This window comes from Somniosus microcephalus, chromosome 12, assembly GCF_052327205.1.
Source record: "Somniosus microcephalus isolate GS21.2 chromosome 12, FLI_Smic_1.0, whole genome shotgun sequence".
Taxonomy (NCBI): Eukaryota; Metazoa; Chordata; class Chondrichthyes; order Squaliformes; family Somniosidae; genus Somniosus; species Somniosus microcephalus.
In genome coordinates, this window is record NC_140998.1 from 57,987,359 (window position 1) to 58,006,609 (window position 19,251).

At 40.5% G+C, this 19,251-nt stretch overlaps 2 protein-coding genes across 3 annotated transcripts in view; one reads left to right on the forward strand and one right to left on the reverse strand.

Moving 5' to 3' along the window:
* The window catches only part of LOC147109216 (uncharacterized), a 370,234-nt gene that overhangs the window by 90,998 nt on the left and 259,985 nt on the right, over positions 1-19,251 (forward strand). The gene's annotated exons all lie outside the window — the stretch shown is intronic.
* Positions 16,017-19,251, reverse strand: part of mdga2a (MAM domain containing glycosylphosphatidylinositol anchor 2a) — a 1,193,698-nt gene continuing 1,190,463 nt past the window's right edge. For both annotated transcript variants that reach the window (XM_086002928.1, XM_086002927.1), the window contains one exon: positions 16,017-18,713. In XM_086002928.1, coding sequence (XP_085859054.1) covers positions 18,622-18,713 — 92 coding nt within the window. In that variant the 3' untranslated portion in view covers positions 16,017-18,621. The remainder of the gene's footprint in view (positions 18,714-19,251) is intronic.

Below are 19,251 nucleotides of genomic sequence, written 5' to 3' on the forward strand. Positions count from 1 at the left end.
ATCTTTTGGTGAGAGCAGTCTAATATTTACTCGTAAAATGTTGCAGCTGGCTCTATAAGGGATTGCAGAGCATTAGGGAAGGTTTCTTTCAAATGGTAAAATGAGGAACATTCTAGTTAATTACAACCTTGAATATTTTTATTCCACCCATGTAATTGCTCCTTGTGAGCTAGTACATGACTGAGACATTAGTTTTTCCATGTTGTAGGGGGTGGCGTGTGGTGGTGTTGTTTGGTGCGTACACCCAGTCAGTTATGCCGCTGACTGTTTATGAGCGGTTCGAATCGCTCCCACGCCCCTGGGTTCTAGACACCGGACTTAGGTACAAGGCGGCAGTACAGAGAAGACTCGGGTAGACAGGTGGTTGGATGTAAACAAAAACCAAGATTTTATTGAAGAGGAAAAATTGATACAATCTTATGGAAAATTACTAGTGTACACTTCTACAGGCAAAATACAAAAGAATAACTATACTTATACAGGGAATGGGGAACACACAGCACATCGAGGGAAAACAACTATCTTAACAATCCCCTTATCCTTATCCCACCCCTATAGCTAACTAGATCAAGCTATGAGGGGTCAGAACTTCATGCTCACCAATCAAAAGGGGTCTGCTGGACTCAAAACAGCGCTTGGGTTCGGGGTTTGCTCTTGGTGCTCTCTGGAGCCTGCCGTCGTCACGCGGTCTCCGAGTGCTGCAAGGGCGTCGTCCAGGTTCGAGTACCCCAAAGTTAAAGTCTCTGTTTGGGTACTTTACCTTGCAGGGATGATTCTTCGTCGTCGGCCGACACTTTGAGTTTGTGTGAAGATAGTCGGCTGAGGCTGAAGGCCCGATGATTCGAGGCCTACCCTCAGTTCGTCTCCTCAGTTGGTTTTCTCAGTTGGTCTTCCCTCCTCCCCTCATCGCGTCCCGCGTCGCCTGGCCTGAATTGTCCATGTCCGCCCGATGCAGTGCCAGATGGAGTGGCAAAAGGCATGGGCAAAGGCCAGGGGGTAAGCGTGGGATGGGGAAAGAGTGACAGCCACGAGGGCGAGGGGCGGCAGAGCCAAGCAGAGCAGAGAGAGCAGAGAGCGATTGCTACCTGGGGCCTTCAATTATACTCTTTTCGAAAACCCTTATCTGCGCGCCAAATCAGGTTAGTTCTTTGTCTTAATCTTGGCGGGCTATTTTAAATAATGGTAGCCATCCATACTAACTGTTTTTAGATGGCCGGTAATCGCATCTACTGGCCCAATAATTGACTTGTTTTGTCATGAATGTTCCTTGATGGGCCTGTCCAACCTCGATGGCTTTCTTAATCTGTTGTCGATTATATATGTAAACTGTTTGATGGCCTTAACTATAGGCCTAACTGAATTTAGATTTGTCTCCAATTCGGTCTAATACATAATTCAAAGTCCTGTCTGGTTTCAAAATACAAAGTCTCTCTTCACAGAAACTGCAGCTTTGGTTTCGATCCACAAGCTGTCTGCGTTGCAGAGTCCATTTTAAAATCTCACAGACTTTCTGCCACGAGGCACAGACGCCATCTTGGGTACCCTTTTTGATTTAAAATGTCCACGCAGGGTCCCTTTTATTAATAACAACCTTCAGGGAAATGTAGAAATTTTGCAAATCTTACAATGTGGAGGAATGTCCTGCCATATTATTTCTCAAATGACTCATTTATGCAATTTATTAATTGAACACTTGATTGTAACTATGCAAAGTCCAGTGTGTTCAGCCTGGAAGAGAAACAGTTAGTGGAAGTTCTCAAGCTGTATTCAAGGTGATTCTAAACTGGCAGTTCTACAGTAAAAGTTACCATCATCACAATCCAGGATTACAGACCTGGTCCTTCCTCAAAGGACCATTTGAATGTCAGCTGTGATGTTACAGATCTACAGGTTTGAGTCGGGGGTATCATTTTGGCTAGTTGTATATTCATTCCTAATGTACTCAACAATTTACATTTCTACAGTCCTCCTCATGGACCAAAAGACATCTCAAGAGGGTTTTGCAGGACAGTAGACAATGAGCACATGAGAGAAAGTTAAGAGAAAAGTCTTTAGGATATGTCAAAACAGATTTAACTTGCAAGGGAAGATTTTTCTGTGAATGCACTTTGCATAAAAGGTCACCTTGGTGCAGCAGAGAGGATAGTTCGGTCAGATAGGATCCCACAACTTTAAAGTAGCCCATCCTATTTACTGTTCGATTTAGTAGACTCCATTATGGATGTGCTGTCCTCCCTGCCCTTTATACCAAGTGCAATAACAGGACAATCTGCCCCATAGGTAATTATATATCATTTTTTTTGTCTGATGGCTCACCTTCTATAATCAGCTAGTTATCCTGCTTCTCAAGTTATTAAAAAAGAACCTAATTCTTGAGATTGTCTTGAGCAGCTTCTCCATTCTACATATACTGGCGTTTAGAAGTATTTACTTCTGGTTTTAAAATACTGTCTGTACATTTCAATAAGTAAACACATTTCTTATGTTGTCTTTCAAATGTGTCAACTTAGTTGACCAGGAGTAAGCCAAGAGTTTACAAAAGATGGTTTCATTCATTCAGTGTTTGTCCTGTAGAAAGTTAGAATGGCTGTTTAACTCACAGTGTGCTAGAGGACTGTGCATGAAACATTATCAGAACATTAAATGTGAAGTGGGGGGTTCAGTACACAGAGCTTTCATGTCGAGAGCGAAACTTTTTGGCCCAGAAATTGGTTTGCCCCTGAAAACGGGTGCAGGGATCGTGAGGCAGAATCAACCTGAGCTCATTCAGCGGAATGCAGCCGGCATGCAAATTTCATGCTGCCTGCTCATTTCCATGATTGTGGCATTCAGCCTAGTGCTGAGTGGCTGAACGCTCAGCAGGGGGCCCAAGTTCGTGTGAGACTAGCACCACAGCTAGTCTGCACTACTTAAAGGCAGTCTGCACCTCTTAAAGGGGAGGTGCAATCTGCCAGCAGCAGCTCATTGAACTGATTGGGGAAGACAGTGAACAATTAATGATGGCACAACGGGGGAGAGAGCATGCACCAAGGTTCTCTAATGCAGCACTGGAGGTCTTGCTGCAGTAGGTGGATAGGAGGAGAGAGGTGCTGTTTCCACCAGGCAACAGTGTAAAGTGCATTGGGAGCAGATAGTCGCTGTGGTGAATGCCAGAGTGTAGCCCCGAGGACCTAGACGCAGTGCAGGAAGAAGTTTAATGACATCACATGAGTGGTCAAGGTCACTGAATTCATCTTCAAATCCCACCATCTACACCACTAGCCTCATACACTGCTCAATGCACCACACCTCCATCACTCGCCTACCAACAATCTCTACCAAACATGACTCATACCTCACATTCATAGCTTCACCTCACCCTCACACAGTTACCACTGCTGCAAGACTCACCCACATCTCACAGCTTCCTGGTGGTTTAGCGGCCAAGCCCACTAGTTGGTATGGTGCTAAACTAGACATACTAGAAGGTCCTAGGTTTAATTCCCAGTTTCTGCTCAGTTTGATCACAGTAGAATAGGGTATTACAATTAGTGCCCTGGACTCGGGAGGTCCTACTTCTCATTGCTACCCAGGGACGGAGAAAAAGAAAACTTCTTAAAAAATTGCAAGTACAGCATGATAAATTATAGCAATTTTTAATATTCTGCATGTGCAACATACTCATGTAATTTGCCACTCAACAAATTGTTAGAAGCTTTAATTTGCAGGATACAGTTGTTTTATTTAGCAAAGCCTCCATAGGGAAAGGGTGGTGATGGACAGTTTGAATATACATTAATTACCATACAAATTCCATTTAGTGAACAATGTGCAATTCAATTACAGTACGACCCACCTAGTCTATTTTGGCCTCATCTGTCTCTTGAGCAGAAACGCTGTCTGCTGTAAGACAGTTATTGTGCAGTCACTCCATGGTTTCTGCCGTGTTTGCTAGTGTCGGTGAACAGAGGTTAATCTACAGCAGCAGATTCCCGAGTGTGGAACTACAAACAGGTAAGAGGATCGATCATCAACCATATGTTTACTTTGAAAGCCCATGAAGTGATTTAAGGTGGGCTACAGATCGTTACAAGGAGAAACCATTAATTCAGAATTAACTCCGTCATCGACACAAATTTATGTTTGATATGAGAAACAGACTAAGATAGGAAATCACTCTAGCAGTGGTATAAAGGAGAATAATCCTCCATCTCCTTTTTTGTCTGTTTATCTAGTTTCATAAGAATATGTGCTGATAAATGAAAGTAGCATGTTGGAGAAATTAAAAGAAAACATCTACACACCAATACCAATCAGTGTCCATAGCTTCTTAATAGGTAGGAAATTAAATCCACTACGCAATGCAATCCAGCTTTAGTGCTATCTGACACTCAAATATTTTAAGATCAGTCTCTAATTTGTATTGAGAATTTTTGGCAGGAGCTGGTTCTGATCCCCTTTCAACTGCACTTAGAATAATTTAAGAACTTACAAATGTAGAATGAGATGTCATTGGTCTAATTTTTTTTGTAGACAAATATAAAGAGCAGCCTCAGTATTGGGTACCAGTCTTTCACTCCTATAGCTCAAAATATGTTGCAGAAGTCAAAATGATCACTTTTAGGCTATGATGTTATTGAGCAACTTTGCTTATGTTAGGAAGCATGGGGAAGAAGGTTTGCCATTTGACTTCTATATTTAACTTTATTGTGGTATCAGAACTGAGACTTCAACTTCACATAGGCTAAATAATGAATAATATACTGACCCGGATTTTGCGGTTAGCAGTGAAGGAATGGCGCTCACTGTTCACCTTGCTGATAGCAGCCCACAGAATTTTCATGGTTTTTTTAGCGGAGACATGCTCTAATCTGGTGTTTGATTCAGTGTAGCGCCCTCTACAGGGCATCTGTGGTGTCTATAAGCAGATCAAGCAACAGTGAGGATCCTCATCCAATCAGATTAAAAATCCTCACTAAGCCATGCAGATTCTAAACCAGGAAGTATAAAGCAACAACAACAACAACTTGTATTTATATAGCACCTTTAATGTAGTAAAACGTCCCAAGGCGCTGCACAGGAGTATTTTAAGACAAAGAAATTTGACCCCGATCCATATAAGAATAAATTAGGGCAGGTGACCAAAAGCTTGGTCAAAGAGGTAGGTTTTAAGGAGCGTCTTAAAGGAGGAAAGAGAGGTAGTGAGGCGGACAGGTTTAGGCAGGAAATTCCAGAGCTTAGGGCCTAGGCAACAGAAGGCACGGCCACCAAAGGTTGAGCGATTATAATCAGGGATCCTCAAGAGGGCAAAATTAGAGGAGCGCAGATATCTCGGGGGGTTGTGGGGCTGAATGAGATTACAAAGATAGGAAGGGGCAAGGCCATGGAGAGATTTGAAAACAAGGATGAGAATTTTGAAATTGAGGCGCTGCTTAACTGGGAGCCAATGTAGGTCAGCGAGCACAGGGGTGATGGGCGAATGGGACTTAGTGCAAGTTAGGACACGGGCAGCCGAGTTTTGGATGACCTCAAGTTTATGTAGGGTGGAATGTGGGAGGCCAACCAGGAGTGCGTTGGAATAGTCAAGTCTAGAGGTATGGATAAGGGATTCAGCAGCGGATGAGCAGGAAGTATAAATTAGATTTAAATCATGTACAGAAAGGATAATAAAGATTGGGAAAGATAGATGGGATTAAAAGGGAGAGCTAAAAGAGACAGACAGAAAAAGTAAAATTAAAAATTATTTAAATGTTTTTAAACTTTCAACACTAATTAACTTCTGAAGAAATGAGACTCCACACTTGTAAAATTAAGTTTTCGCGGCCAGAGAGGTTGCTTGACAGTCATTATGATTTATCACACAATTAAAAATTCACTTAGTCCTGAATGCACTTTTTCTGGTAACATTAGTGTGGAACTGGTGGGCAAGTACCCAACCTCACGCCATTGCATTGATTTCAGTGCCGAGTCTATCAGCGAGGATTGTTACAGTTCACCCTGTGGAGGAGCAGGGTTTCTCCGACAGCAATTTCCGGATTTCCGCATTTAACTATGCATGTGCGAATGCCAAAAGTTGCTGTCCGATTTACTCCATTATAATGGTGAGCGCTATTAGCCTCACTGTTATTATCAACACAAAATCCAGGCCAATATTATACTTCTAACAATATGAACAGATTTAGAAATAGACCTTACAGATTAGGTCAAAATTTTTCATCTCAGCTATACCATTTGGTAAACCAGTTCATATCCAGGGGATAAAATAATTTCTATATTTTAGTTTTGGGCCACAGAGAATGACAAATTTGTAGTCTATGAATAATAACATTTAGAAAATAAATGTTAAGAGCCTGAACATCATTGAAAAGGTAATGCACCAAATCTATGCAATTAGTCCAGGAACTGCTGCAAACAACATTTGGTCCAATTAGTGGTAGCTGTGATTTACTAGCTTACACTAGCTTTAGTGCTTTCTGCTGGGAGAATTGCATCGCAAATGCAGTTTAAGGGGACAGCTAATGATTACCGTAGAAGTTCAATGGGTTGACTACACATGGAAAGTTTTTTCTATCAATCTAGGAATACAATAGTTTCTCCCACTTCTAGAAGGCAAGCTGTTATCAGCAATCCCAGTCCCAGACTAGATTTCACAGAATCAGCACATCATTTAAGCATTTAGATATATTTGACACAAAATTAGCAAACAGATGACTTAAGTTACAGGGCAGCATGTCATCGCATCTCTAAAGAAAGAAGAAAGACTTGCATTTATATAACGCCTTTCACGACCTCAGGATATCCCATGGCTCTTTTTTAAGCCAATGGAATACTTTTGCAGTGCAGTCACTGTTGTAACGTAGGTTGCGTGTGCATAATGTCACACTGACAAAAATGACATGCAGTTGCTCCTTCTTTTCTGTAACAAAGACAAATGTTTACTTTGAAAGCCCATGGGAAGAATTAAGACAATGTCATCCTTTTGGCGCTGAAGTGTTGGGGTGGGGGTGGAAACAATTTTGAACTTTTTGCCTAAAGAGGCACAAAATTAGCAGTGTGTCCGTGCCGCCTGCCTGATAGATTCAGTAAACGATCTGAACCATTTTCAAGTTCAGACCTCATCAGAATACAGTCGGTGAGCTAGCGGACAGCTCGCCGGGGGGTGGAAAATCTGGAGGCTCCATGAGTGAGCCAAGCTGGAAGTTGGCAATAAAAGGGTAGGGTGGAATAGCCCAGGGGGGATCCTGCCCAGCGGTGGCCACTGAGCTACAGTGCGTTCGTGAGGGCAGGGCGGACATTCCTGTTTCTCCTGGCCCCACAAAACTTCCCTCCAAAAAATGTTCCAGGCTGTTTTCGGAGCAGTGTCCAGCAAATCCCTTGGAAGACTACTCACTTCCTGATACAAAGGAGCAGAGCGTATGCTGAACACTCTCCACCTATTTGAACTTCCAAAACATCAAACAGGATCCTCCAGGCCTACAAAATTCAAGAAACGGCTAACTAGCAAGTAACAGCTATTGGGACTGAGTTGCCTGGGTATCGTGGGCCAGATTGCTAGGGGCCTGAGCCATGTGCTTTAGCTAGTGCAGATTATTTTATAATTCATAATGCCAAGAACAAAATGTAACATTGCAAGTTGTTTGCTGTGCAGCATTACTAGTACAGATTCAGAAGTGTAAAGACACACTTACTGGAGAAAGTTACTGATTAGGTGGTTTATCAACATGAATTCAATTTTCGGAATGGGCACTTCTTTCTCAGGAGGGAAACAGAACAGCATGTGCAACAAATTTATCAAACTGTTTCTCTATAAAAAAGGACAATGATATAAATCAGCAGGATCTGTTTTTAATGTAATATTGCTAGTTCTGTTTAAAGGTAAACAGAGAAAAGAGTGCAATTGACTCATTATTTATGTCTTGTTCTATTTGTTTTCAATATTATTGTTTCACATGGTTGGGCGGTTTCTCAAATTGGTGCAATGGTACTAAAAACTGCATTCTCCAGTGATGGTGTTCTATACGAACAAGCAGGACGTGTACATCACCATCAATTAAAGTAACATTGCTAGTGAGCAAACTGGCTGTAAGCCTGATGCCCCCATTTGGCTACATCTCTAATAATTCATGAATCATAAATAAATAAAATAATACTTTTTCATAATTTAAAATAATAAATAAAAAATGGGCACTAATGGTAGTGAAAGTGCTGTAGACAGTGTTGCTGAAGATGTTTTGGCCTGCTTCTTTGCCACATGAATAGGAGGGTCTCTTCAAAGGATGGCTTAGGCATTTAGCTAAATATAACTTGTATGTTATTATCTGACACATAAATCTTCCAGGCTGCACTAATATGTTTCAGGGGCTACTTCCTCATTTTCATTGTCTTCCTCCTACATTGGAATGCCTTTTGGATTCCTCTTTTCCTTCTCCATTATTAAGTCTCTTTACATAGTAAAGTTATGGAACATGAAGTCCATGGCAATTATCTTAAAGACCTTTAGGGGATTGTATTGCAATGTGGTTTGATATGTCTAGATAACTGAAGCACTGCTTCAAGATTCCAAATAATGATCTTAAGAGTTGCATGGGCTATGCTGTGCCTCAGCCCAAGGCTAGCTCAAGGGCAGCATCAGCCGATACTGAAGAGCATAGCCTTGGTCTCCCAGGAGCCAACCATCCAATTCCCCTTTCATGTAATCAGGCTACAGGTAACTAGCAAAACAGATGCATGACAGGGCTCCCAGGCATTGACCTGAGTGATTCTGTTCTGGTGATTGCAGATCAGTTGGACATTGAGAGAGCAGAATCGCTTTCTGTTCATGTAGGCCACAGCATTATGGGCAGGGGCTTGAACCAAACACCCTCTGTACTGGTGGTGCAAGCAGTGTTGATGAACTTGTGCAGCCCTCTGACACTGTTGACACTGCTGCTCAATGGTGAGTGCTGTGAAGCAGTTGGCCTTCATGAATAAAGCATCAGTCACCTCCTTGATGCATTTGTGGGCAGCAAACTGGGTGACACTACAGATGTCCCAGTGCTACCTGGAAGGAGCCAGAGGCATAAAAATTCAAGACCCATGGTGACCTTGATGGTAACTGGCACTGCTGTTCAGATTGTAGCTGGCTGAAGATCTTCCTGTAAGAGAGAGCACAGCTGGGGCACAGTCTCCCTGCAAAGCTGTAGCTTCCTAAGCCACTGCTCCTCAGCGAATGCCAGGTAGCTGGGCCATAAACAGTACGCCCAATGGATTGCATAATAAACTTCTGCCCAATAGTCCTTTGATACCAGTTTATATCTCTGGCAGCTCATCCCCACGCATCTTCTTCAGCCGTCCAGTGACAGGGAGGCACTGAATGTAATCCTCATCGTGCTGTGTAGAAAGAACAAGCTCCTGTCAAAATCAACTGATTCCTCTGGGCTCTCCTCTGCAATAGATGCTGGCTCAGCTCCAATTCCCAAATTATGTTGGTGAAAATAATGCCATGCACATGCAATGTAAAAGCTCAGCAAAATTGTTCAATCTCCACTTCCCTCCTTAACCCAACCATTATGCTAATATTAATGGGCTTAAGTCATGTTTTGACTGCATTGTGTGCTTTATCACATATAACTTTTCTCCCATTGCTAGCAATACATCTCAGAGCAGTGAACAATCGGGAAATTTGCATTCAAAATGTCAGTGACCCAAGTGGAGCATAAGATTGTAAGATTGTCATTAGTTTGGGATCAGCACAATTAATAGAGCTACGCTGAATCTTACTGATCGCAGGTTGTGGAATTCACATGTATGGGTCTGTGTTACAAATTTGGCTCTGCTGCAGGTATCTGCTCGAGTTCAGTAGTGTCAGTTCTTCCCTTAAGTGACCTTTCACACAAACATAAACACACACACAGACAACTGCTTTTTAAAAATCCCACAATATGCATTTTACCTGAATAAAACATTTGCCATTGATCCTTTAGCTTTTCTTCAAATAATTCTGAAAACAACCAAATGGATTATGTAAGAGACTGAGAGAAAAGCACTTAATCATTGTGCTAACTTAAATGCTACTGATACAACCTGGAAAATTGTGTACAGTGTACACGCTCAGACTGCAGGACTGTTAATAAATGCACTGGGCAAAAATATGAAGTCCAAGCCCAGGCTTTTAGGATTTCAAGTAAAAATGTTAATGAAAGGTATATTAAAAGACACAAAAACAATTCAGTTATTATAAATATGTAACTTTTTACTTTTTTTTGAAGCCTTATTTTGGATATTAGAAATTTCAGTTATGGAGAAAAAAGTAGCAAATGAAAACCTTTTGCACAATTTGACTGCTTCGTAAACAAGCCATGGCAGTGAAAGTTTTCTCATTATAAAATGTCGACATAGGGTTTTTCTATCTGTTGACATCCAGGTTGTCCAGATTTAAATTGTGGCACAGGAAGTAAGGTTAATGTGTACAGAAAGTGCCAGATACAAGATTTTGATATAAATAATGCAAACAATGCTAGTTTTATTTTAAAATAGACAATCATGTAAGAGTTTTTGTTCCGGGAAAGTGTAATATATTAGGACTATTTCTGATATTTTGCCATAATATACCAGCACTAACTCTATTCCATCAACTTTCATAAAAAGTCTGTGTTAACAACAGGCTCTATCTTTGGTGTGGTTGTGTGATTACTATCCCATTAATGTCAGGTGGTTGGGTGCCCTGCTCGAGCCACACACTATCTCCGCCAGTACCCATACATACAGCAGCAGCTGCCTTTCATTAACTGACAGCTTGCCATTGTTTATGACAAATGCACATTACTGGCAATTTAGAAAGAGACTGTTTAATATCATGGAGAAAAACAAACTAACCTTCATGTTTGACAACATGTTCATCCACCAAGGAAGAAAGGATTAATCTTGTGTAAAATGCTGTTTATTACTAAGATGGAAAATACATTTTGTCCAGACACAGACACAAAATGATACATTTGTGCTGTTTATAAGTGATCTATTGTACATGACTTAATGTACTTACCATATACTTAGTCCAGTGGGTGACTGTTAAAAATTTTCACAATCAATTTCATTTAAAACATCAATTACCAGTAATTCTGATTAACATTAACATTCTTTCTCTTCCATCTAATACATTTTGTTTAAAGGTTAAGTGCTAATAACAATATCAAGGTAACTGATCTGAAAGTGTAAAGCAACTGAGGTAATATCAGCAAAGGCACAGCTATTACCCCTATATCGAAACATGAAAGATAGGAGCAGGAGTAGGCCATTCGGCCCCTCGAGCCTGCTCCGCCATTTAATGAGATCATGGCTGATCATTCAAATTCAGTACCCTGTCCCTGCTTTCTCCCCATATCCCTTGATCCCTTTAGCCTTAAGAAATATATCCAACTCCTTCTTGAATATATTTAATGAATTGGCCCCAACTGTTTCAATCACCTTATTTTAATTATGTACGTAAATTCATTTTTGGTGTATTGTGCATCTGAGCCAATGCTGGGAATTTCCTTGGAACAGCTCAAATTCTGCCGTAAGTTCACTGGATGTGCGGCAGGAAAGAAAGACTTGCATTTATAGAGCACCTTTCCCGACCACTGGACGTCCCAAAGCGCTTTACAGCCAATGAAGTACAACTCTGGTTACACGTGTAACTGGTGAAGTTACAGCATTGAAGCGGGAAAAGCTCCAAGGAATTTCCCAGCAATATCTCTTGCAAACTAGTTCCATGAGATTTCATCACACCTCAGTGTGTAAGGAATACCTAAATTGAAGCTGGCGTAAGTGGTGCAGTGGGTTCGCCTACCATCATTTCCTCTTTTGGAATCGAGGTTTGACTTCAGCCGTGATTGATGGGATGGGATGCAAGTCTCCTCTTGTTCATGGCTTTCAGAGTCTCATGTGAAATCAGTTTGGGTAGACTCAATCCAGTTAGTAGTGAGCAAAAGATACCCAAGAATTGGCAGCCTTGTTTAGAGACCGTAAGACTATCTGATGCAGGAAACTGAAAAGTCACAATGGTGTAGTAGGCTGTGCTTTTCTGAGGTTGTGGTTATGATATGTTTTTCAGGCACAGCGAAGGGAGCCTTACCCTGCTGAAGGCCAATAATATACCTGACCTGAGAGCACTGGATGTGGCTATTGGGTGCCAAAAATGGAAAAGTATTACATTTCCCGCCATTGATGTTACCTGCCTTGAAAACCTAAGTAATTACCAAGAAACATATGGAATAAACCAACAGAAAAAATATGCTAAAAGATGTAAAAGTTAGTTATAATTCTTTGTAACGGTCCATTTTTAATAGTGTCATGATGGTGAGCTCTCTTTTTTCTGAGATTTATCTGAAGCTTCGGAGATTTTCAAAATAAGATATTTGCTGGACAAACAAATATGCATCCATACCCACTACCTATTAATGATCAATTCATATACAAACAAGGATAATGGGCGCTTTAAGAAACTGTTCAATACAATGAATCACTATTGTTTCCTCTCTACAGATGTGATATTTGAAACAGTGGAATCATCTACCAACTTCTCTACAATCTTGGATTCCTCTAGTGCTTTGGGTAATGTGCTGTTTCCTCCCATCAATTCTATAAAATGCAGAAACCATCAAATTGAAGCAGGTGGCTAGATGTTGTGGCCATGAATGGATGTTACTCTGTAGTGGATGTGGTGAATCTTAAATTAGTGGTGGAAGAATTCAAAGATACTGGCACGGCCGATGATGAATAGGACTGCAGTTTCTTTACATATATCCCCTCACCCCAAAGGCACTCACAATTACTGTGCAAAATTAAACTTGATTACACAAAATGGACAAGAAATACTGTTAACATTGTTAATTGCTACATTTGACTATATAAATAAATGTGCACTTGAGCAAAATTGTCTGAAAAAAATGCGTGCAACACCATATCACCATTTGTATGTGTAACAAAATACAGTTACAAATGTGCAAACAGTAGGTTGCCCATTACTCGCTATGGGAAAATCGATCTCGTAGCCATTGAAAGTGTGCCACAGCTGTCTACCTGTAGAGCATATGGATGTGATTAGCAATCTGCGCTCATAGTCACAGTTCACCATTCAGTAAAAGCTCTAAGGATTAAACAAAAATACCACACACTTGCCATGAAAGAAATCAGTATTTGTAGGGAAATGGTGTTAGGAAAATTGATGGGACTGAAGGCCGATAAATCCCCAGGGCCTGATAATCTACATCCCAGGGTACTTAAGGAAGTGGCCCTAGAAATAGTAGATGCATTGCTGGTCATCTTCCAGAACTCGATAGACTCTGGAACAGTACCCATGGATTGGAGGGTAGCTAATGTTACCCCACTATTCAAAAAAGGTGGTAGAGAAAAAGCAGGGAATTATAGACCGGTAAGCCTGACATCGGTAGTGGAGAAAATGCTAGAATCTATTATAAAAGATGTAATAGCAGAGCACTTGGTAAGCAGTGACAGGATCGGACAAAGTCAACATGGATTTACAAAAGGTAAATCGTGTTTGACTAATCTACTGGAATTTTTTGAGGATGTAACTGGTAAAATAGATAAGGGAGAACCAGTGGATGTGGTGTATTTGGACTTTCAGAAGGCTTTCGATAAGGTCCCACATAAGAGATTAGCGTGCAAAATTAAGGCACATGGGATTGGGGGCAAGGTCTTGACTTGGATAGAGAACTGGTTGGCGGACAGAAGGCAGAGAGTTGGAATAAACGGGTCATTTTCCGAGTGGCAGGCAGTGACTAGTGGGGTACCGCAAGGATCGGTCCTAGGACCTCAGCTGTTCACAATATAAATCAATGATCTGGACGAGGGAATTGGCTGTAATATCTCCAAATTTGCAGACGACACAAAGCTGGGTGGGAGGGTAAGCTGTGAGGAGGATGTCGAGAAACTCCAGTACGATTTGGACAGATTGGGTGATTGGGCAGAAACATGGCAAATGCACTATAATGTGGATAAATGTGAGGTTATCCACTTTGGTGGCAAAAACAGGAAGGCAGATTATTATTTGAATGGCAATAGATTGGGAGAAGGGGAAGTGCAAAGAGACCTGGGTGTTCTTGTGCACCAGTCGCTGAAGGTAAGCATGCAGGTGCAGCAGGCGGTTAAGAAGGCAAATGGTATGTTGGCCTTCGTAGCAAGAGGGTTCGAGTACAGGAACAAGGATGTCTTGCTACAGTTGTACAGGGCCTTGGTGAGACCGCACCTTGAGTATTGTGTGCAGTTTTGGTTGCCTTACCTGAGGAAGGACGTTCTTGCCATGGAAGGAGTGCAGCGAAGATTCACCAGGCTGATACCTGGGATGGCAGGAATGACATATGAGGAGAGATTGTGTCGATTGGGCTTGTACTCACTGGAGTTTAGAAGATTGAGAGGGGATCTCATCGAAACCTATAAAATTCTGTCAGGCCTGGACAGACTAGATGCAGGAAGGATGTTTATGATGGCCGGGGAGTCCAGAACCAGGGGTCACAGTCTAAGGATAAGGGGTAAGCCATTTAGGACTGAAATGAGGAGGAATTTCTTCACCTAGAGAGTGGTGAACCTGTGGAATTCTCTGCCACAGAGGGCGGTGGAGGCCAGTTCATTAAATATATTCAAAAAGGAGTTGGATATATTTCTTAAGGCTAAAGGGATCAAGGGATATGGGGAGAAGGCAGGGACAGGGTACTGAATTTGGATGATCAGCCATGATCTCATTGAATGGCGGAGCAGGCTCAAAGGGCCGAATGGCCTACTCCTGCTCCTATCCTCTATGTTTCTATCTAGGTAATTAATTGGAATGGGAGTGATTATTTTAAAGGTTAAGTTTGGATTATCTTGAGAAGTACTTTGGAACTAAGTGAAGGAAATTATTAGGCTGTACACACCTTTAAAATGTTACATTTGTTGATGATTCTGTAAGATAAAGTATGATTGGATTAGTTTTGCACACTAATTTCTGAGAAAGGCAAACATGGTGTAACAATAAAATAAGTAAAAGTACCTGCAAATACCACTTATTTTGTCAGATGCTATGGTAACCATTCATGGACTGAACTATTTGAAAGGACTATCCCATTTATTGCAAAACAAATAAAGCAGCAGGAGCTAGCTCCTGGGAGCACTTCCAGATAAACAGGAGAGAATGACAATGCTTACAAAAATATTAAACAGTTGTGAAGGCTTCTCAGCTTTGTAGTATCTTTATAAGTCTAGCCTCAATGTTATCCCACACCTATGTATACATCTGAAATGAGCCCATTCATACTCAAACATTTCACCTTCATTTGTGTTCCTTAATCTATGAAAAGGAGATTTAGCTCAAAATACTAAAATGCATGTTCCGTACTTAATACTGTTCAGCAGAATTTACATTTTCCCATCTAAAATTTTGAGAAATTTCCAGTTTTTATTAGAAATTCACAACAGTTTTGTTTAGATATTTCAATGGAGAGGCTTACAGAGCCCCACAATATTATGCAGTCTGAGTCAGTTAAAGAAACTGAAATCTAGTAAAAAATTAAATTTGCTGTAAAAATACTGCTTCAATCCTCAAGCGGTCAACATGGACACTCTTGTCACGAGGGGCTTCCCACTCTTTACACTTGCACCTTACATGACAACATCAGTATGACACAAGGACCACTGACCAACGGGTCAGGCTTTATTAAATTATGGTTTAACGTCAACACTTTTTGCTGCTTAACCCACTTTGGGATGATGGTGGTGAGGCAGAGGAGATCCTCACTCATTGATGTTACCTTGGATAGGCGCCTCCAAAAGGCGGGGTGCCCCACAATCTGCTTTTTATAATCATAATCCCCCATCCTCCACTCCAGGCAATATAGCACCTGCAACAATTTTTCAAATGGGCATACATAGAAGTTACATCAACTTTGTTACATTGATCAATAGCGCGTGCTTTAGCCGTTTTCCTTTCCTCACTGCGGTTTGCTGACATAAACATTAAAATCACATTGCTCTGACATTGGGAGGAAATACTCATAACAATTCAAACAAGAGACAATACGCATGTAGAGTTTTACAGTTTTTAATATAGGTGTATAAATGGCCTGAGAAAAAGTGATAACTGCAACTTCAACGTGACTACTTGCAGTGGTCCACACCAACTGGAAATTAAAAGAAAGACTGTACAAAAAAATCATGGTGTTGTATTTGCACCAGCTATCATTTTTGTCACCAGCTGCTTTTGCTTGAAATTTTTAATTTTGTTGTGACTAATTCTAGTTGGAGAACCAAAAAAAAGCAAGATTTATTATTCCACTGAAAAAGCAGACAGAAAAAATATTTGAAGTGAGCCAGCTTTTTGACAGAAAGATAAAAGGAAGTTTTCTTTTCCTGAAACTATTAGTCTATTTAAGTGCAGGAGGCCGGTGGTGATTATTGCAATTGCTCAATAAAGAGAACACTATTATTTCAGCTCAACTGACAAATTTGGTAAACAAAACATTACTTTTATTCAAAAACAGTAAATGGGAATGATAGACGAGTGCCATGTGTACAGCTGGATTCAGGGCTGTAAGAAACCGGTCGTTTCATAGTGGATAAGAGGATGAGGTAAAGAAAACTCATTAAACAACACAGGAAGAGTCTTTGAGAGCTAATTCAGAGAAAAATCACATCAAAAGCAACATACCAGAGGTGAGGGTGGCTGCGGGAATCAGCAAATGAATTCAGCAGATCAAATATGAATTTGCAAGTTTTGGGGACGAGTAGAATCTCATTAACTTTCTCTGTTTTAATTAAAATCTCCCATACTAGCAATCAGACATGCAATAAGTCACACCGTACCTGAAAAGAGGTTTATTGAACATGGATGAAAAATCATCTCTGCAGCCATATTGTCTTGAATATGGGTAAACTTTCTATGGAATTTAAAACAAAAGTTCAAGCCTCATCATTGTTTATTACATCTTGTGCTTTTTATATCAATACTCAGTAATCACACAAATGCTCCAATGTAGTTTTGTTTATAATTCTAATCCAAATTCTTGCATATAATTTTTTCTGTCAATACTCGGGATTTCAGAATGTACAATTATGCAATCTTTAGACTAAAAAGTATTTTTTTAATTAATTTAAAAGATCAAATAATTTAAACAAAAAGATCACAGAATTTTAAAACTAGCAGGATGAGGGTAGTAGTCGAGAACAGTTTGAGACCACTTGGCTAAGGTCTGACGTGTTTTCATGTGACTCGAGTGTGACCTTGTCCTTTTCTTCTTGAGCTCCAAAGGCAACATTACATTTTCCAGGCCCACTAAAGTAATAAAATAAGATATAACAATCGGCACAGATTTGGATAATGGGGCAGAGGCGTGTAAGCCTTCTTGCAGTCTTCAGTCAAGACTTCAATCCCAAAGAAAACTCGGTGCTTGCAAGACTAAAAATCACAGGGTTATTCAGCACAGTTTGTCTTGTTGCTATAGTGCTTTTGCACAGCTTGCCTATTTTTCAATCTGAATGGAGATTACTGTAAATAAGTACAATCCATCATCTGTTTGATACTCTCTGCGCTGTGCACATCTCCAGAGACCTTTGCTCTGGTCATCGCATTTGCACTCAATAACTGTACAAAGTGATGCTCCCAATTTAAGCCTCAGTGGAAGCTATTTTTCCACAGGATCGCACGCTCGCAGACTGTGGCCACCTTGATGGCTTTAATGAATGCCTTGTCCAAGGACTTCGATTGTAACTCGAGTCTCTCTGCTTGGAGGAACAATGCAGTGACTGCCTGCTTTGCCTGTTAATCGTAGGAATCGGCTGCAACATATATACAAAAAGTTCCACACACTCCATTATTAGCAGTGCAAAGTGTTTTCTATTTAAATGATTCAGGCAATTTTTATATATTTTTTTCAAATTGAAGGCACTTGGTTTTATGGCATGTCATGAACAGAAGGTGGTTTGGTTTCCTCACTTCAGACAGATGACCGGTTGTGTTATCGTGGCCACAAGCAAACTCCTATATAGCCCACGTACTATTTGAGCCCAGTTCACATACAGTGGGCAGAAATGCATGCAGAGAGACCAAACATGTACTAAAGCACAGCAAAGTTAACAGTGAAGGGGCAGGAAAGGAATAAAACGCTCACTACAGACAGTTGTGAGATCAGGTATTCACAGCAGAATAGACAGCCGAGGACAAGGACCCGCAGTTATCTAATGCTTTGCTGAAAACTTCTCAAGGGGAGTAATTGTCAGCACTTCTTTTACCCTGTTTCCAGTAGGAAATTCTTTTGTTGGCCAGCCATATGTCTCCTGGTGACAAGCATCTCCATTCAACTGGAATAAAACCAACCAGATCTTTGTGCTTTGACAAGATTTCTAAAGCTCTTTCAGAGTCCATCTAGATGCAGTTGTATTTTCAAATCCCTCTAAAGCAATACAAAAAACTCTTCTCTTTCTTGGGTTGACCACTTTACACATATACATTTTTTTTGTTTTTGTTTAAATCTGGCATCCTTCTCTTTCCCATGATGCCTTTCATCACCACATGTACTGTTTGAATCTGCAATCAGCTGATGAATCTTTGGTAATTATTTTTGAAGGTCCATGTATAAAGACTCATTCTTTGTGCAATGCCTGATGAATCTTTTCACAGCCTCTGCCGTAATAAGGTCACCTTCGATGGCTTAACATGGCGATGAGAAGAGTAACTGGAAACAGCCATATATGTATTAATACGGAGACTTCACCACCAGTTTTTACATCTAGATTAAGAAAAAGTGCATTTTAGTAAATTTGTTAAAAAGACAAACCTGTTTCTAAATAATGCTACTTTCATTATTACATTAAAGCAATAGATGACTCAATGATATTAAATGTTGCAATATTTTAACTCTTTCATAGCTCCTAGTAAGATTATATAAGCGATAATTTCACTTTATTTGACTGGTCTAGTTAATATAATAGAATAAGGCACAATTTGAACTGTAGTTATTTCATGTATATTTTGTTCCAACAACACATTGTGGATGGAACACTTTATTAAACAATTAAAAACTTGGAATGCTAGAGATATATAGACTTAGAAGCACTGGGCAGATTTTCATCTTTACCTTTTGGACAGTAAGTATTGTCTGGATAGAGTGCAGAGTGGAAATTTGTGTGCGGGGAATCACATATCTGTAAGACAGCTCACCCAATTTTGCTTCCGCCCAGGTGCCACTTAGTCCGTATGTTGTAAGAACCAAAATTTACCCCATTTTGTTCAACTATCAATATTGGCTTGTGTTGGTAACAAAAGAT